This window comes from Notothenia coriiceps, unplaced genomic scaffold (assembly GCF_000735185.1).
Source record: "Notothenia coriiceps isolate Sejong01 unplaced genomic scaffold, NC01 NC01_scaffold00026095, whole genome shotgun sequence".
NCBI lineage: Eukaryota > Metazoa > Chordata > Actinopteri > Perciformes > Nototheniidae > Notothenia > Notothenia coriiceps.
Window position 1 is genome coordinate 283,846 of NW_011358796.1, and position 20,633 is coordinate 304,478.

Genomic DNA, 20,633 nt, shown 5'->3' on the forward strand with positions numbered 1-20,633 from the left:
CCTGGTGGTTTCAAACATCTTCCATTTTTAAATGATGAAGACCAGACACACACACACACACACACACACACACACACACACACACANCTTGGACCTCATGACTTGGTTTGTGCTCTGATGTGCACTGTCAACTGTGGGACCTCAGAGACAGGTGTGTTCCTTTCCAAGTCATGTCAAATCTATTGAATTGACCACAGGTGGACCCCAGTCAAGTTATAGAAACATCTCAAGGATGATCAGTGGAAACGAGATGCACCTGAGCTCAATTTTCATTGTCAAAGCAAAGGGTGTGAATACTTATGTAAATGTAATATTTCATTTGATTATTTTTAACGCGTTTGCAAAATATTCTTTAAAAACGTTTTCACTTTGTCATTATGGGGTATCATGTGTGGAATATTGAGAAACTAAATGAATTTAATCCATTTTGAAATAAGGCTGTAACATGACAAAATGTGAAAAAAGTCAAGGGGTATGAGTACTTTCCGGATACACTGTATTTAACACTCATCGTAGCTATAGCTACTTTTTCATGTATGAAAACATGTGATGTGGTGCAGGAGTGTAATCTTTAATAAACACAGTATTTCAAAAAGGTAACTAAAATTGACTCCACATTTACAAACTCCAACATAAAAAAATATGACATGTATAGTTTAGTGATGATTACAAAATGTTCATATTCAATAAAACTTTAAAAAAGAGCCATTGTGCATACCGAGTACTTTTGACAGAAAATAATTCTGTATGTCACTTACCATATTAATTCTACTTAAGTAAAGGATCCAAGTACTTCCTCCTCCACTGAGTAGTACACACTGATCATATGAGGCCAGTGCAAAAGCTACTACTAGAATCCATCTGCATACTTAAACATGCTTCATTTAGCCGTCATTTGGCAGGTTTGCCTCTGTGATAAGCTAAGGGCGTTTATTTTTGTCCCATCAGCTGCCGTCACCTGCACAGCAATAAAACGTACCTTCTCCTTGTCGCTCGCTTCCCTTGAGACCGTAGAACCCTGAAAAATGAGGGACAATAAGAATTAAAATAGAATAAAGTCAAAGCAGCTAAAGATAGATCAAAGGCAGAGTTAGCATATTACACACAGCGGATCTCTCACTTTCAATATTTAAAAGGTAAGGTGTTTTTTTTCTCCAGAGGATACAGGAGAGGAGGCTTAGGCTTTTAAGGAGCGTTTTAAGGGAGAGGGAAGTCCTGGTACTGGTGAGGAGCTGAGAGGTAACAAACACCTAATTAATGAGCTGGATTTACATTCTTTTGCAAACTTTTGAATGATGAAGGATGCGACTGGCAATACATCTGGTCAATTGAAAAAAAAAAAATCTGAAAAGAGCGTACATCAGGCCGTTCAGAGCAAGTTTAGATTTGTATTGTGATAGGATTCGATCTGTAGCTGGAAACTAGGGATGTGCATCTCCATCACTGAGGCCGATGCGATGCGCATCTCGATACGTTGCCACGATACGATAAATTAACGATACCTTTGAAACACCAGGCGATGCGATACGATACGATTCACCCCTGTTGCGATACAGTTCGATACGATTTGATTCAACATTATGCGATTCGGGGCGATACGATGCGATTCAACACGATGCAAAAATAATGATACTTCAATATGGTACGACAGAGGATTTTTGTTTTATTCCTTATATGCAGCAAATCATACATTAACAAAAAAGTGCTTTACATATTTGGTACTGCACATCCCATCATGCCGTTTATTTTTTTACCTTTAAAAGCTCTCCAGAGTACAATTGTATAAAACCTCACAGTTAAACAATGTAAGGATGCATTGCTCATGATTAACAATGTGCAAATAACAGCTACCATAGAGCAATGCCCATACAGCTGCCAGCCTGATGTGCTTAACACTCATTCATAGGCTAACTCACCAGTGAGCAGAAAGCAGTGGTTTCTATATGAACAATAAAGAATACAAATAACCTTTCACAAACAGGTATTTCATAACTGCTTACAGTAAGGAAGACATTTAAATTATTATTGGCCGTCACAGGCTGCTGTAAGCTAAACACCTCTCTCTGACAGAACACCTCACTGAGTGATTTAACTCATATGTCTCACTTTCAGGTTTCTCTTTTCAGCCGCAGACCCCATGTCGCCTCTTTATGTGCGTCGCTAAGTTCCTCGAACTACTTGTGTACTTTAAAGCGGCTCGGCATTGTTAACAATTTGCGAGCGATTTTTCAAGTTGACCGTCTGTAGTAATAGTGCCACGCAAATATACCATCAGGACGTTACTGATGGGGTGCGGCTGCGGAGTGATACTGTGTGTATGCAAGTCTGCATCTAGGACGGATCTATGTATCATGGCTGTTTTATATGAATGAATCGGTTTTTTACCGATGCAAAGACGCTACGCAATCGATGCATCGCGAGTTCAACCCGGTTCAACCCAAACTGTAGCCGATGTGCACTCTTTCAACCGGTGCACTCGCATCTTGAACGTTTATGCCGGTGCACCGATGCGAATCGGTGAATCTTAACATCTCTACTGGAAACTGCTTTACTGAAACACCTGTCAGTCATGTTGGAGTGACAGCAGGTGTTCTGATATATATATTTAAGTTTTAATTAAATAAAAGACAGAAAAAGGTGTGATGGAAACTTCTGAAGCAATGGAGACAGGACTCAGAGAGACACAAGGAGAGCTGGAGCTTTGATGTCAAACACTGACGGTTTATTTGGAGCTTCGGCCGGAGAATTCCCAAGACGTGTCTTGTGTCACGAGTTGACACAGCGGATGCCAAACCAATTCTGAAGAAATCTTCTGCAGCTCGAGGTTTTAACTAGTTCGGAGTGTTTTAATCAACATTCTTCATCAGCGAGAATAAACAAATATGGACCCTGAATCTAACTAGAGCTCTCGTCCATAGGAAAGAATGTGCGCCAGGGAACCTTCGTCCCTGAACAGTAAACTACCTCATGGTGGCTTGTGCTCGGTCATAGACTGGCAAAAACAATGCGTCCAAGCTGCTCCTCCTTAAGAGAGATAGCAGCAATACACAAGGACCTAGACCTATGCCACGGGAAAGGAGACAGTGAGAGGAGAAAATGATGAACTGCGTCAAAGGTTGAATACCTAAGCAAATTATTCCATAACGAAAGTGGAATCAGCTAATATTTGGTATTCCGCTTAAGTTGCACATTCCAGCCAACCATCTTTATTTATTTTTGTCATAAATGTTCTTAATTTGTATTTATGTTATTCTGTTTGGTTTGTTCATTGATTCTTATTCATTTTGCTTTCCTACTTTCTCCTTGGAGAAAAAACCTCATGCATCGCTTCAAATAAATCCATAATGTGACTACATTTTTACTTCATTCATCTTGTTGATCCGTCATTCCTCAAATCAAAGCTCTGTGCTAATAGTGTTCAGTAGCTGTGTGTGTGTGTGTGTGTGTGTGTGTGTGTGTGTGTGTGTGTGTGTGTGTGTGTGTGTGTGTGTGTGTGTGTGTGTGTGAGAGAGAGTTCTACCTTAAGGTCGTATTTGCGGTGTACGGTGAGGCGGTGGCTGAAAACATTCCGGGTCACCACCATGTAGGTCTCCACCCCGTCCACCGTCAGCCGGTACATGCCCAGGAACTGAGGGAGCAGCGTGTTGCCATGACACTCCACGATAAACTGCACACAATCAAGGAAGGGGGGAAGAGAGTGGAGCGGAAAGTGAGGAATATGAAAACTGATTCAAACTGGACACTGCTCTTCAGTCATATTCAACACTTTTGCATCATTTACGTGGATTTGTGACTTTCAAATGAATAATGAGGAATACTTTTCACAGTCTGATGCTCTTAGATCTCTTTCCTGTGTTCCTGCAATAAGAATACATATATTCAACCACATCACAGATACTTTGTGGTGAGAGAGGCTGCTACCTGGTGATATTTCTTTAGGATGTTGTGCATCTCGGCGATGTCCTCACTGGACACGGTCTTGATGACAAAGCGGTGGTCGTAGCTGGACAGGAAGCGGTTGCCGAAGCGACCCTGGGAGTCGCTGTTGAGTGGGGCGCTCCTCGTCAAAGAGTTCTGCCAACAAAAAGAAATCTAGTTATATATAACTCTCCAAGAACTCTTTTTTTACACTTTTTTATTGAAATAGAACAGATGAGGACTGGGACAATAAAGCATACAAATAACAAAATACAATTACATTTTACAATGCATAAAAGAGAGCTCAACCAAAAGAGACATTGTTAAGATCCAAAACATTTATAACAATCAGAATATCCCTCAATATGAATCTACATTTTCCTTTTTGATTCAGAGAATAAAAGTTATTTTTCTCCACTCAGCGTTGATTACAAGCGTTTATTACGCCAGAATTTTGTCATAGTTTCTATACTTTCCATAATTATGCTCAAAAAGAATCTATGGCTTTTAATGAGACCTTTAGGGATATTCCCAGGGTACAAAAGTAACCGATCAATCAGATCTCAGGTTTAGGATCTCTGAGATGAAATGATCCATCAGAGTTGGTCCGTGGGAGACTTGCCTGGTAGTCCTGGTCGTCGATGCAGAACCTCTCCCTCAGGTTCCTGAACACCATGGGACAGTACTCTTTGAACTTAAAGCGACTAGGCAGGTTTTCTCTGAAGGGGAAGAGACACAGTCAGAACACCAAACAGGAGCTCAGGGATTCATTACTGGAACTGGGGAGGAGTGATGATTGACAAACATTTGCTTGCTGAGTGTTGGATTTATTTCTCCTATTCTGTGGATCCTGCATAGACAGTAATACCAATCAGGCATTTATAGCTTTGAGAGATGCTGCTGGTGTGCAGGATGCAAACACTTAAAGTGCATCAAATATCAAAACACCTCTTTTTAATTCAGCATAGCAAACAAAACATGTTTCCTGTGTGAGCACAGGCACTGACATGTTTCCAATCACTCACTACAAATATGTACCAATCTCAAAAGCAAACATACATTTTATTGAATGAACATTTGCTGTTAATTGTGACTTTTTTTTTTAAGAGTCATCCTGTATTCCTATTGGCAGTCATAATATAGAGTGTATTTGTTCAGGTAGAGCAATAGAAAGAGACATGTGATTACAAACTAGTGAAAAAACATACAACACTACAAACTGTGACAAAATGTAATACACAGATACATTTGAATTGCAGCAAAACATTTCAAATGTGCATTGTTAGACGTCTAATACTATTACTAACAAGAAAAGCTTTCCCAGATATCCCCAAATAAGACCCCATTCTCTCAAATTGCTTATTTACTTATGTAAATGTATGCTCTTATATTTTGTGTTGCACTGCTGTAATCTGACACTGTCACACATCCTCTTAGTCATTTCTGTCAATCTGTGCTTGAAATATTAGCAAAGATAATAAAAAAACAAATGTTGCATTGTAATTGTTGCGTGGTTTGTGTCTGGCTAGTAGCACTAAGATGTGAAAGTTCTCAAAGCAACACAATACTTTTTGGCTCAGAGGGGCAGTGGCTCAACCCCCCTGCAGCAGTCAGCTTCTTTGGGCATACTGATCGCTCCTGTAGGCATGTCTATGGTATAAGAGTGTATGTCTATGTCATAAGAGTGTATGTCTGTCATAAGAGTGTATGTCTATGTCATAAGAGTGTATGTTAAACCGCTTTGGATTAAAGCATCAGCTAGATGACATGTTATGCGAGATAGTGTAAAAAGACCAAACCACATGAGGCTAAACTGTAGGTGCATCACTCAAGCTGGCTACAAGATTATCAGATTGTCATGAGCTTGCACTAGTTTTATAGCTTTTTTTAATTTTTTTTATGTCTTGTATATATTTATATTGCATTGTTTAGGAACCTGTAAACCAAGTTTTTCATACACAACTATACTGTAGATTTATTTACTTCACCAAGTTGTCTTTGTGTCATATCACATTGCCTATTTAGCAGCATGCTTATTACACAGGTGTGTCTTGGGCAGGTCACGGCTCTGAAATGATCTCATGCTATTCTCAGCCTGACCGGCTTAAGGCAAACACCACCCTGCTCCAGTCCTGCACTGACACTAGCCATGAGGATTATCAGTAGTGCAAAGATGGTTGTGTCACAATCTGCAGGGGGACATTTATTCTGAATCGAGCCTATATCAGGCCGTTCAGAGCTAGCCTAGATTTGTATTGTGATAGTATTCAATCTGTAGCTGGAAACTGCTTTTCTGAAACATCTGTCAGTCATGTTGGAGTGACAGCAGGTGTTCTGAACTCTGGTGGGGGGAGGGTTGACCCTTTGTTTGCAGGTGGATTAGATTGTGCCTCTACCGAATAGTGCTAACAGTTCATAAGCTGTGATGTACCTACTTGTTAAATAGGTGGTTGTCCACTTTGATCTTACTGTAGGCTTTAAAGTCATCTGGCATCAGCATTACTGGTACAGGCACGTTACTTAACTCGTTAATCTGAGGGAGAGAAGAGAAAAACAGAGAGAGATCAGACAGGAGCTTGAAGCTGACGCACACAGCACAGGCTCTATACGTATTTGCAGAATATATGAAAACAATCAAATATGACCATTTAAATAAAGGCACAGTTTAAAACAAGACTGCACAAATTATTTTGACTGATATGCAATTGCGATATGATTCACGATAACGGAGAGGTGGATATTTTTAGCATCATAATTGTCATTATCAGATAAAATGTATTTGGTGTAATTTTGAAGAGACTTGTACCAATCAAATGTTTTGTTGGCCAATATACTCGTTTCAAAATTGTATTATAAAACACACATTTAGCCTTTAGCAAATATAATGTTTCTTCATTGAATATGGCACTAGTGTATATTCAGTGAAATGTGAAAAGTGTCCAATCTGCCGATGCTCATCAGTATCCAGAGATCTGTTTGAGTGACAGATACGTGGGAGTATTTACCAGCACCAAACATTAACTCTGGGACCAAAGAGCAGGCTACTGCTGCTGACCCCACACCCCACCCCCACCCACTCTGATCTTATCTGCTGAAACACATGCCGAGTTAAAGCTCAGGCTGATACACTTTAGAAAAAAACTCCTTGTAGGTTATCGAGTAAACAACCATACAGGGGACATGTGGCGGAAAGATTGAAGAGATACCACTCCCCACCCCTAGGGAGGAAACGTGAAAGAGCCCGTTAGCAACTACACACAGTTCAGTGCAAACATTTCATACGGATCACATCTGTGAGGGTCAAATGTTTCACTATACACATGTTTCACTGATATTATCATTTTTTATTTAAAATTTGTATTACTATGCAGATCAGTATCTGTTTGACCTTTGTTTATTTATAACATGAATACAAAGTATTGAAAGGGACTGTTTCAAATACTTTTCAATTTATTGTACACTACAAATGTATTTACTGTACTGTGTATAATTCAAACACTAAAATAGTGTACATTACTGTAAAAGAAAACATACCAAAGCAAATACTTTACTGTATTTCAAAGTAGAATTAGGCTATATCCTCAAAAAGTATTATGCTGTTCAAAAACAGTAACATTAGAAATGTGAATAGTTACTAAGCCTCATCTTGGTTATGGTTTCAGTGTATTTCGACTTGAAAAGAAACTGTAGCAGTCAATGCGTTGTGTACAGGTAATTTTTTTTTTTTTAAGATGACTAATGGATAACTGAAAGCAAATTATTTAAACACCATTTGTTCAGGAATGATTCTGCCCTAAGCTTTTTGATAGCTTTGAGAAACAAATCACTGTAACCATAGTTACTATGAGCATTTTATTAAGCTTGTAATAACGAATAGACTCCTGGCGGTACCATTTGTTCATTTAATATTCATTCTACTAGTTCTTCAAACTCAAACTCCCGATGGTAATGGTAATGTGATGAACATATGCAGCAGTTATATAACTTTGAGAGAGACAAATGACTTCAAAGCAGCAAAAAATATCATCTGATACCACTCTTTTACTTCCACATTCATAATATAAATAACAACAAATTAATGTTATTTCAATCCATGGTAGGAAAACGTATATATATATATTATTTAAATCCAAACTGTAGTGGTTTGTACAGTTACGAGTTTAATATTGGAATTAAGTCGGGTAGTTTTCTGTGAAGGCACGTTAATAACATTAACTCAGATGTGTGCAGTAACAGTAAACTCATCAGAAAGTGAGCTATTGCTTATAACTTGTGGAAACATGAAGATTTTTAACAAAATGTATCTATATGTAACACAACACTGTCATTACTGCAGATCAGACAGAAGCAGTGCAGTCAATCACAAACACTTCTTTAACTTAAACTCAGATAAACAGGATTGGAAATGACTCTGACATGACAGAAAAAGATTCACAGGTGGTGCAGTTGCTGCATCATCTGCACACTAACTGACGCTTTGTGGAGCTGAAGTCTCAAGCTTCACAGCTGAGGCTCTCTTACAAATGTATACAACTGCTGACTGGAAGGAGGGGACTTTGATGAGAAGTCGGTTTGATGTCTTGAATCGGCTTCCCGCCCACACCTCAAACCATCTCCTGGCCGTGCTGCACCCACACGCCCACTGCCAAAGTTCAGCCTCTGAATAAAAGATGCTGCAGGGGTGACCATATCATTATCTGCCTCCTTAATTCCCCCATTGCATGCATTATATTGTCTTTTCATTAAAAAGGAAAAGGTGGTTCTTATCTTATGTCTTGCAGTAATCAGACAAAAGAAGAAGTCACAGGGGCAAATCTGCTGTGTTGACATTTCATCCCAATAGTGCAAATCGGGCAATAATGTAGTGACTTGGAGACCCTTGAGTTATTTATTGATTTTCATGCATCAAAGAAACTGCGCCCGAGTGGCTGTCTGACAAAACAGTTATTATTGTATTGCACATTAAGCAAGAGCAAACTAGTGCTGCAAAGTGCAAACACACCCCATCTATCTCTGATGTTGAACCTCACTGTGCTTTTCATAGCCATAGGCACTGGCGGCCAAAAGTGAATGTGATATATTTTCTATTCTATTTATAGGAAATGAATGTGCAGGAGTTAAGTGCAGCAGTCGACTGCATGCATTGGATCTGCAACTGCACGCTCAGAGCAGGTTTATTGAACAAAAGGCAGGCTGCTGTGTGCAGCTGCGGGGCTGAGAGAGTGTAACCTGCTGCTCCGGTCACACCCCTCCCGCTCCATGCTCCTGCACTACAGCCGCAGCTCACGACTTGGCTCCCAAACACATCAGCATCCATGATTTATGAAGGCAGATTGGTAACGCTATGCTTTGAGTGAAACTGCACAACCTGCCGCGGACATGCCGATTTTCTGATACTCATTCCACAGCTGCAGAGTTTAACACACACTTCAAAAATCCCTGCAAACCGCACGCTTCAGGCTCAGCACACCGAGGCTAGCTTCAGAGGCAGTTAGCTACACACTGTCTGACAATGACCAGCTTAGCACAGTCAACCAGCAGGTGTTTATCCAAGCACACTACTCAATACCTGGCGAAAACATGACAAATAACGAGATAAAGCTTCAAAGCTGGCATGACAGATGAGGGCAGCTGGCTAACAAGCTAGCATGCTAGCTAAATCAAAACAGCAGCATAAACAAACCGCTTACTAGCGACAGAGAGGCATTTAAGATGGACTCACCGTATGGTTGACACCCCACATTAAAACGCTGAGAATGGGCTCACTTGCACGGAATAATTTCACTTTCTGTCCTATAAAATGCTTCTTTTTCGTCTTGGTTTTGCTAGCGCTGACAGGCGCTGCGCTGGTGCAGTTAGATGACATGTCTCAGACTGGGAATTCAGGGTACGCAAGACGACACTCACTGTCGCCCCGACACACAACAAAACAATGCGGAAAGTTAAGAGCGTTTTAAAAAAATCTATAAGTGCATCGTGCTCGTCGTCCACCTCGCAGCGAGTCTCTGGGTAGGATAACTGTCTTGTTGGGAGTCAGCGGTATAGCATTTTGCGCCGTCACCACCCTTCCTCCTCCCGAGCAGGCCGCGGCGGAGTCCAGAGAGCAGCTAGCCGGCCATCGGGCTGCAGCCAGCCCCTCTCTGCAGGAAAACTACCGGGAGAGGGGAGCACGCGCCGGGCAGCTCTGCTCCTTCACTTCAACGCGTGCAACGCAGAGCAGGTGTGATGCTGTTTTACTTGTTAGTGAGTAATCCCATCATGATGCGCTTGAGATTGTTGTCAGTCATACACCAGCGCTGCGTTTGGGGTCTCCTCAAGATGGCGTCTGTACTGCACTTTACAGTCAACAGCGCCCCCAGCAGGCCGCCAGTGGTGACTGCAGGGGTTCCCACACCCTGGATACCCAAAGGAGAGGAGGGGAGATGGGTTGGAGGCCGGAGCCATACAGTCAGTGTTGGACAGTAACTAAGTACACTTCTCAAGTATTTTACCAACAGTTTTTTTCAATGCTTACACACTTTTTTGAAAACATGGCTAATTTTCTCAAAAAACTCAACACAATTAACAAAACCACACACCCAAAGTGCAAAACACCCCATATATCCTGCAGAATAAAGAACTGTACTCATAACTATATGCACACATATCAAAAGAAAACTTTTGCCCAAAATGGCACACGCTTCATTCATACTACCAGACTTTTTGTCCACCGAATTCAATCAAGAGCACACTCCTCTTGTATGGGCCCTTTCTGTGTGCAGAGACTTCTGCACTAAACAAATATGTGCAGAAACTTTTAAATTTTTCTAATCAGCGCAACATGCATGCCCAGCACATAGTGACAGTTGGGTGAACATAAAATGTGCTCACTATCAAATACAGTAAATGGATATTTCTCTTTAACTGACTTCAATGTGTCCTCCCTCTCCCTCTCACTCCTATCTTCCCTCTACCCCTCCCCCTGCTGCTATGTTGGCTTTTGTGTTGTAAAAAGCTTGTACGTGTTTTTTTCAGGTGCTTTAAGTACATCCTAATTGATAAGTAAACATAAAAGCAGTTAGGTGTTTGGCAAGTTGGCCTGTGTACTTGTTAATGGATTCATGTTTAACACTTTTTACATAGTGAGAAAATACTATAGAGTTTTTAATCTGTAAAAAAAAAATCCAGATGTCGATTTCTTTATTATTAGTTTGTGGAGTGTGAAGTACCCCCAGGTGGCTAAATGCAAAAAATTCCTGAAAAAACCCACCACCAGCGGACATGACCTCAGTGTCCTCGGGTGTTTATGGCCCTGAACTTAAATCTGTCGCCGGTCAGATTCTGTGTCACTATAAAATTGTCAGGTATGCTCTTTAAAAACAACATACTACTGAGCTCCTGTCTGCACCTGAAGTGCAGAAATAGGATCAAACATTTGAGCTGTAGATATATTACCACCACTATGTTTGATAAAATATCTAAATCCATGATTAGATCAAACGTAACTTTATCGAGTACAACTACCGGGACAACAAAATGCAGTAAGCATCTCACCAAATGTGCAAGAGAAGCAGTAAAGTGCAGTGTAATATATATGTATAATATGAGTTTCTAAATACGACAGATATGAAAAGTTAAAGTATATGAACAGTATTAGCAGTACTATAAATATGAATATAATATGGGGGTAGTATACATATAGACAGTATCATAAATACACTATAAACAGTAGTACATTTAGAAGTTTATAGACACTTTGTATGAATACATTTCAGATGACTAATTGGCAGCTGCAGCCCTACCTGCCTCAGGGGACCAGGGAACTTTCTCACATGAATATTCATAAAGGAAGAATAAAAAGTCATCCGAGTCTTCTGCCTCTTCACAAACTGGATGTGTACTATGTGTCATATATGATGACATTGGACATTAAGTTAAAATAATACTTTAAAAAGGGCCCTCCAACCATTGTATTGCTATAAAGCTAACTTTTCTGTATGTAGAGCAGGGTGAGTCTTTACGAACAGAGTTGCATTGTGCGAAGTGTATTCATGTTTTTGGAGCTTTACCTTTTTAAGGGTCTATAAGTCAGGATATCTTGGCTTCTTCAATGAAATTACTGGAGTAAGCCCTTTTACACATTAATAAATTTACAAATACACAAGAAGATTCACTCATTTGTAATAATCTAATTTTGTAAATATTTGTATTACTTCTTATTTGTTCATGTTGTTTGTCCATACGTCTACTGTTAAAAGTACTTAAAGTAGGCTATAATTAAAACAAGACAAAAAACATGCCTTATCATATGCCTTAAGTCACAAACCTTTTATTTTAAGTGAAGAACCAAGACAGGAAAACAAAAAAATTGTGTCAGGATATTTCTTCATAATGTCATCCTTTGTAACAGTTTGAAGTTGTTTTCTTTCATGAGACCTGATGGTTATCATACACTGTCCAAAATGTTTTGTTTCAGAGAAAACTCATTACAGGCTACAGTATGTTACCATTCCTAACACATATGAAAGCCAGTATAGTTTGCATTAAAAGTATAACTGGGTAATTGATCTGACACCATGAATGTCCTAAAGTAAGAGATAACAGATTCTGAAGATTTCTCTTAAAGATAAATCTTTTAACACTGAGATTAATGTATATTCATATAGTAGGCTATAGATATACAATGCTCTTCTTAATCATATTTGTTGTCGTGGTTCACAATTATTCTTTAGGTTACTGCTGTTTGTCTGTCTGTCTTTTCTTGTTAGTTTCTATGCCTGTAACACTGTTGTATTATGTGATTGTATTTCTTAGTAGCCTAACCATGGAACAGGTTTTCAAATTAACTACAACTAATAAACTTAGACTGTTTCACTCTTTTAAATGCAACAATGCCTCCCTGTCAAATACATGAATACAATAAATAGAATGTCTGCATGTTACCTAAGGGAATTGCTGACTTATTGTCAGTTTTACCCTATTTTAGTTCTATTCTTTTTTGCTGACTTTCTATCTGTAAATGTGTGCTGATTTCTTAGGTTACCCAGGACATGATCCAATCTCTGGTTTGAAGGGAAAAGCTTATTTTGATTAAAATGAAACTCATTTTTAAACTGTGCTTCACTGGATTTGTGGCATGCTAAGGCATATTCAGAATTCAGTGTTTGATCAGACACATTTTCCCACTGGTAGGCCTATTACCCTATTTAAAATGTAAAAATGTAAATAATGTTTCATTTCATTTATTATACGATATACATATATTTCTTATTAAAATAATTCAAATTGAGCGAGACCTGCAAATTGCCAATTCAATTCCACACTCTTTTGGGACAGCCCACCGATCGGGCCCGGGAGGCCTGCAACAAGGCTGCGGGGCCTCACGCAAATTCACATTCTGCGTGGCTGAGACAAACACACCCCTCTCCTGTGCAACATGTTGAAATACAAAATAAAAAAATAGATATAACGTTACAGAATGTAAGTGCGGGCCCACGCAGAGTAAATGGATGCATGAAGTGAGCCGGGCCTGCAGAGGATCCCTGATCTGCCCCGTGAACGAGGCGACAAAATAATATCACGTGATCCAAAATGGGCAGTCCTCTGACGGTGCTGAAAAAAGCCATTTTCTGGCGCTGCTGCAAATTCTGCCCAAGTCCAAATAATTTACCTGGATCTTGGCTGGGAGGAGAGGCTAACTTTGATGTGTGATCAGGTAGGAACCAACCGTCGGTGCCCGCTCTTTATCGGGCCCGTCGCGCGCGGTTTGATGAGCCGCACACAGAGTGCACGGTGTCACATTTTGAGCCTCTCTTGTTCGCCTCCTGATACAGCCCTGTCAGTGAATGTAAGATGGCTGCTTTGTGTACCAGTGTGATTTTCTGCGGCTCTGCAACCCCCATCAGTGTGTGTGCTCGCTCGGGATGTGTCGGGTGTCTGTGCCCGGGCGGGCGGCGCGAGCTCCGGGGCATGAAACGCTCTTTGTTGCTCGCGGAGCTGATGCACGAGATGAGGCCACACAGGGGCGATTCAATAGTCTGCTGGCTGTGAGCAGCAGCAGCAGCAGCACACAGGCTGCATTTAGCTGCACGGCTCCTGCTCTCCTCACGTTATTTCTCGCTACTACATGTCAGTATACTTGTGTTTTTTGGCCCCGAGCTCTCTTTGTTGTGGTTTCACAAGCGGCTGTCCCAAGGACGAGCTGCATACATTGTCTAAGGCAGCCACTCTCTTGGGATAATAATAATAAGGGGCTCAGGCTGTAGGGACTTGGCTCTGGAGCCGAAGGGTCGGCAATTCACGTCCCGATAAGACCAACTTACGGAATGTGGACTGGCAGCTGGAGATGTGCCAGTTCACTCTCTGGGCACAGCCGAGATGCCCTTGAGCAAGGCACCGAGTCCCAACTCCCGGGCGCCAGACGACTGGCAGCCCCTTCACTCTGCTACTCTGCATGTGGTTCTGTTTGTGCATGTGTCCATGTGTATACCAACTAATGTAAACAAAAAATAATACCAGAGTGAAACCCTTAATTTCCCCTTGGGGATTAATTAAGTACGTCTTCTTCTTTCTAATAGTGTTAACAAGCATTTACATAGTCTCCTTTGCCCTACTTTGTAACTAGAACCTGTGTGTTGTTGTTTGTTCCCTCCTCAGGTCTGTCCAGATGGATAAAATGCAGCCCAACCGGATTAAAATCACAGATCTGAACTCACACCTCACATGCCCACTGTGCGCTGGCTACTTAATTGATGCCACAACCATCGTAGAGTGCCTGCACTCCTGTAAGTTCCTCACATGAAAACATCCCCTCGCATGCATGGACAGTGTTTTCATTTACCCCAATAAGAAGATCCCCATTTATTGTATGTTCGCAGAGCTCATGTTGTGGTTGTATTGAGGCAAACATGAGTCATTTGCTGACGATGTCCTTTTCTAAATCAGGTCTGTAGGAAGAGGGACCAATGAGGTTTATTGCATGTGACACATTTACATTTCGTTTGACAGAGTTTATATTATATCGCTTTAACTCAAATCAAAAGTAGTATTGTATTCTAAATCCGCTCCATGAAGTCTACATTGATGGGATAGCTTTGGTGTTTTGGAGTGTGATGAGGTATTTATTCATAACGAGTGTACTACCTATGCCTAGATGTCAGTTTGCAGAAACAAACGGAAGTACTAGCAGGGAAGCTAAGCATTGTACCACTGTGGACAGGGACAGCATGAACACATACTTAAGCCACCCAAAAAAAAGTAATAATAGTTTAAGTGTATGCTGAATTTACAACATTTTAACCACCTTACCTTGCTTTCAGTTAGCCCATTCTGATGGGGAACTGAATATATGCTCTCTTCAAAGCCAATAGAGTGCCACAGTGACGCGTCCTAAAACCCTACTTTTATCATTTTCAAATAATAAATCTATCGATCATAAATCTATCGATTAGATTTATGACTCGAAAATGATAAAATTAGGGTAGACATGTGGAGATGATCCGAGTGAACAAAACTTGACCCGTCTCTTAAATGTGTGTCAACCACAGACCTTATTTCCAGCTATTTTCCAAAACCCTATGGAGAAATCCCATTGCTTTTTTGTCGAAGGAACCCGCAGCTTACTTCCGGGTTTTAGGACGCGTCACTGTGGCACTCTATAGACTCCATTGGAAGAAAAAAAAACAGTAATTTATAACTAAGGCAGCAGTAGACTAGCAACTCCTGTGTTATGCAAGAGAACATCCTGTTTCAGTCAATGGAGAGTGGTGGCTTTGAAGAGAATATTGATAGCTTTTCTTTAAAGTGTCAAAAACTGAGTAAAACATATTTGACTGCTTGGGATGGGGCCTTTTCTGCCTGTACTCCTGTCTGTTTGTCCAATCTACTGTATGTAGTCCCCTGTCTGTGGATAAGTAGCAACCCCACTTAAAGCAATCCTAAATTCCTCTTGAACGCTGTTTGTAATGCAGAGCAGTGATTTAGCATCTCTCCTCTTTCTCTGCACGCAGTTTGTAAAACTTGCATCGTTGCCTTCCTGGAGACAAATAAGTTCTGCCCTCGATGTGACGTTCAGGTCCACAAGACATGTCCTCAGCTCAGCATCCGGTAAGTTACCATGATCTGCTGTGTCAGGTATTATGTCATCTGAATGCAATGAGCATCATGCTTATCAACTCTTTTCTATCTTTTCCAGAGCTGACAAAACTCTACAAGATATTGTTTATAAGCTTGTTCCGGGATTATTCAAAGGTAAGACCACGTTTATGAGCCTGCAGAGGAACGCACGGCTTTTCATGATGATGCCTTTGTTTACCGATGGACACTTTATTTCTGAACCCAGATGAGATGAAACGGAGGCGGGACTTCTACGCAGAGAACCGTGTGCTGGAACCAGGGGAAGTGGTGGAGACGTTTAACATAGCAGAGGATGAAATCATCAGTCTGTCCATACAGTTCTACGAGAGGAACAAGTGAGTCAATCATTTCTCAGTTTTACAAATAAACAGCTGTGGAAAATCTTAGACAGGTTTGAAAACAATGACAAATAATTACCTGATCATGCATAAAGCAAACAATAGAGTAGTTTTACTTAAATAAATAGCTAAGGCCCATTTAAAACCTAGGATAAATAGGAAATGAAATGAATGAATGTGTGAAGGTTACATTGTCATTTGGGCTGTCCACAGTGTTTCATTGAATTTTTGTTCTCAATTTAAAGCAGGATAATCTTAATAAAGCGAACATTATTCAACGTTGCGTTGCAGTAATTATCCTGCCGTTTTGTGTTATAAATCAGCCGCAACCTACGTTTACTTTCCAGCAGTTTGCTTTGCTGGAGGTCCTGACTGGAATATGTTAAATGTAAACATTTAAAACATATATTGATTCAGGAGTCTTCTGTATGTTGTGGTAGTGCGCTACGACATAGTTGGTCATATTTGTTTTGGTCCAAATTATAAAATATTTTCTATATTGAATATTGTTTTGTTTTATATTGGGTGTTCAGTAGGTTGCGGAAGAACCCTTTCTTTACAAAATAGTTAATGTTATCAAGTTGTATTTAATATGTCTATTTGGTTTTAATCTCTATAGAAATTATATTAGGGCTGCAACTAACAACTAATTTGATAATCGATTAATCCGTCAATTATTTCTACGATTAATCGATGAATCGGATAAAAAAACACGCCAAAATGTTTTTCCATTATTATATTCAGAAAACTGCATTTCCAAATTGACAACATCAACACACAAAAACAACCCAAACGTAGGCTATAAAACATATGCAAAAGCTATATAACAGCTTGTCTCTTTAAGTTGCTCAAACAAAAACAATGTTCTTTCAAATGATCAACAATTTGAAAGAACATTGCTGTAGGCAATACAACATGGAAATAAAGATGTCTGTTTTGCGAAAAACTTTTTTTTTTTAAATGCTTGAATGGACCTACTTTCTGCAAATTTGCAAACACTTTGAAATAGCTGAATCGATAAATTGGCATAGTTTAAAAAGTGAAAAATAAGCCAAGTTAGTCGTTAGTTTGTTTAGTATGTGGCCGTGTAATGAGCTGGATAATGTGCAGCCAGGCGGTCATTATTGAAAAAGATCCACTGACAGGATGATCACAGAGACTGACGCGAAGCGGAGGGATCTTGATCGGGTGTTTTCCTTTTCAATGACCGCTTCACTGCACATTATCCCTTACTTCTCAATGCAATATTAAGCAAATATCATAATTCTGATCAACATTTTTACCAAAACAATATTAAATAGAATAATGATCAATATATTTACGGTTTTATTTTATTAGTATATTGTGGAAAAGCACTAACATTACAGCGTACCTCTTTTTTATTACACTTAAATGCATATAGGATACTATATTATTTTATTGCTTTTTATTTGACAGGTTGAAGAAATCCTCTGTTAAATAGAATGCACTATTTTTTAAAGTCAACGAGTAGTTATGTTTAATTATTCTGATTTAAATATTTTCCAAAATAATTGAGGATTATGTATTTTATTGTTATTGCTTAATGCCTTTTCTTTGTTTTGAATATTTCCTTGCAGAAATAATGAGAGGCAGCATTCAGAGCTGGAAGGTGATAAGGTAAAGTCAGATTTGTTTTTATTTATTTTGAAAGAAATCAGTGTATGGTGACGCAGCAGTTGAAGCCTACACACACACGTGTCATGTTTGATGAGGTCTTCTGGTGTTCAGTGTGGATTTACGGTCTGCTCTTTTCTCGGTGCCAGGCCAACGGTAAACGCTTCCTGCAGTGCCCAGCAGCCATGTCCGTCATGCACTTAGCAAAGTTCCTCCGAAGCAAGATGGATATCCCTAACAACTACCGGGTAATGACACTTTGTACCCACACACAGCAACCCATGCTGTATTGATTTAAACAAACTATCAGGGTTTCCACCAGGTTTCCACACAATAATATCGAGGGACTCTAAATTACACAGTTGTAAAATCTGATACAAAGGCAGGTCATACCAGGCAGTGCAACATATTGACTAACAAAGCTTTAAAGAAACAAATGTAACGTTTCAAAGTGAAGTGCTTTTCTGCAAAAAGCTAATGGCAGTAATTTAGGACCAGAACTGAACTGTTTTGGTTCACTCATGCTACTCATTTCTGGTTTGCTGTCAGGTGTAGCGTACAGCTGTTTCAAGTGAAAACAGTCATATAAACAAAGTTAATCTGAGCATTTTACAGAAGACAAATGCCACATTTCTACTCAACATTTAGTTTTTTTTGTTTGCAGAAGTTATGGATGATAGTACCTACTGCTTTTTTTGCGAGCACAATGTTGAGGCTCCAAGCAAGCAAAGCTGAAACCAGAAGGTTGAGTTATATCACTGCAGACCTGTGATTGGTCAGAGAAAATCATTACAAGTGTGACACGGGGCATGCTGCACAAACTTGACATTTTTAAATAGCCACTCTATTATCAAAAAGAACCTTAAACTAGGTTATAAGTGCACTGAAGATATCAGCATGATGTTGCTATAGCTACTAGCTGAGAATCCTGCCTTCATGGAGCAGTACTATGCATGCACTGTGGAAGACAACATATAGAGTAGCTATAGCTAGCTGATGAACTTTGTGAAAAAAGAAGCAGCAAAAGAGCAAGATATTTTTCTCAGGAGTTGGAGTCACAACGTCACAATAGAGTTAAAAGGATCTTTTTTTTTTTTTTAGACATGAAGTCGACAAATAAACACGGCAACATTTTTTTACAAAAACAACTAATGTTGTTATCAAGAAGACAACGGTTGACAACCATAACAGCTTTGTAAGCCGATCCAATTTCATTGTCATGTTTACAACTGGTTCCACCACCATTCGTCTCCAAAAGAACAGTTATTATTTGAACTATGTCACGGTAAAGAGAGAACAGGGAAAGCATGGCTCTGATCCACAGTGAGACAGCTTTCACAATAACACGTCTCTGGATCTCTGTCACCGTTGCACCTGTGCTTTTCTTGTTATGAAAAGTCATAATGTAATAAATAACAGACTTACCTTTTACTGATTAGTTTGCATTTCAAAACTGAAGCTGACCATTGAGCGGCCCGACCAAGCAAGGAGGCAGAGGCAGAACGTCCAAAAACAACCCAGTGTGGGCATGTATTACTCCTTGTGGTACATGACACAGCCTCAATATGACTGTCTCACGTGACCACAGCAACCAGGATCTCCCACACACACTAACAGGAAAACAGAGCTTAAATACACACAGACTAATCAAACCAACAAGACACAGGTGAGGAGGGAGGAGAAACACAGGGCACCAGGTGAACACAATCACCAGCAACAGACAAGACGGGAGGGGGAACACTTTTCAAACTAAAACAGGAAACAGAGACAGACAAACTAAAACACGTGACAAATAGATGCATAAATTACATATATTCACATTCTTCCTGTGCAATGTTTTAGCGTGGAACAAATTAATATCCTACGTAACGGAGACCGAGATCTACGGCCCCAGAGATCACCTCCGTTACACTCACACAAAGTCTTTTGAGACATTTGCTAACACAGCATCTCTCACTGTAGCCTACTGCTGCGATCATTAAGAGTGGGGTCTATTGGAATCATAATCGAAACATACAACAAAAGTTCAAATGAACAGACTGTATACATCTGTTGCTGTGGGTGTAGAGGAATTATATTTTATATTTCACAATTGCATTAATGATAAGAATATAGAGTATAGGGCTGCATGATTTTGGAAAAAAATCATTGTGATTATTCTGACTTTCGAGTTGATTCACGGTATTGGAGGGATTGTTCATTTTTGCGTCTTTGTTCTCACTATCATTGAAAGATCTATTCAGAATTATCATGGTGAGATACCAAACACAGATATTTTATTAAGTCTGTGGAATAGGATTTGTAGGCGGGGAGGTCTATGCAGCACCACAATCCTTAATTTACCCCTATAATTATTGCACATACTACACTAAACCATATTGCTATATTGATAACATGTGGATTAATTCTGCCGCCGTAGAAGAGGGGAGAATAAGATCTGCAAGAGTGTTGGAATTCTTGGTTTAGGGACCTTGAAAGTGCTTATATGTTGATCTTAAAAAGATCTGAAAATTCTGCAGCTAATGTTTGAAATAATGAATTAAAGGTCATATTTATTTGTGCGCCTGTCCACCTGGATGCTAACAACTTGGCTTCAGCCCTACTTTTAGACTTTCCTCACCTAATGCT

General features: G+C 39.8%; 2 protein-coding genes across 2 annotated transcripts; one reads left to right on the top strand and one right to left on the bottom strand.

Moving 5' to 3' along the window:
• Positions 1-779: 779 nt before the first annotated feature.
• LOC104956482 (phosphatidylinositol 5-phosphate 4-kinase type-2 beta-like) lies at positions 780-10,241 on the bottom strand. The gene is made up of 6 exons (XM_010783961.1): positions 9,641-10,241; positions 6,354-6,451; positions 4,541-4,637; positions 3,922-4,074; positions 3,521-3,667; positions 780-1,018 (listed from the first exon to the last, which is right to left on the bottom strand). Exons 1-6 carry the CDS (start codon positions 9,782-9,784, stop codon positions 881-883), a joined length of 777 nt encoding a protein of 258 aa, XP_010782263.1. The 5' UTR covers positions 9,785-10,241; the 3' UTR covers positions 780-880.
• A 3,230-nt stretch (positions 10,242-13,471) lies between these two features.
• Positions 13,472-19,408, top strand: LOC104956481 (polycomb group RING finger protein 2). The gene is made up of 7 exons (XM_010783960.1): positions 13,472-13,612; positions 14,554-14,681; positions 15,906-16,002; positions 16,091-16,146; positions 16,238-16,367; positions 17,969-18,008; positions 18,155-19,408. The coding sequence occupies exons 2-7, from the start codon at positions 14,564-14,566 to the stop codon at positions 18,296-18,298; spliced, it is 585 nt and encodes a 194-aa protein (XP_010782262.1). The 5' UTR covers positions 13,472-13,612; positions 14,554-14,563; the 3' UTR covers positions 18,299-19,408.
• The last annotated feature ends 1,225 nt before the right edge of the window (positions 19,409-20,633 follow it).

Coding starts and splice junctions, on each gene's coding strand:
- LOC104956482 (XM_010783961.1), bottom strand. CDS start 9,784: ATGTCATCTAACTGCACCAGCGCAGCGCCTGTCAGCGCTAGCAAAACC. Junction 4,638..6,353: donor GACAACCACCTATTTAACAA/GTAGGTACATCA, acceptor CTTCCCCTTCAG/AGAAAACCTGCCTAGTCGCT. Junction 1,019..3,520: donor ACCGCAAATACGACCTTAAG/GTAGAACTCTCT, acceptor CTCATTTTTCAG/GGTTCTACGGTCTCAAGGGA.
- LOC104956481 (XM_010783960.1), top strand. CDS start 14,564: ATGGATAAAATGCAGCCCAACCGGATTAAAATCACAGATCTGAACTCA. Junction 16,147..16,237: donor TGTTCCGGGATTATTCAAAG/GTAAGACCACGT, acceptor TTCTGAACCCAG/ATGAGATGAAACGGAGGCGG. Junction 18,009..18,154: donor CAGAGCTGGAAGGTGATAAG/GTAAAGTCAGAT, acceptor TCTCGGTGCCAG/GCCAACGGTAAACGCTTCCT.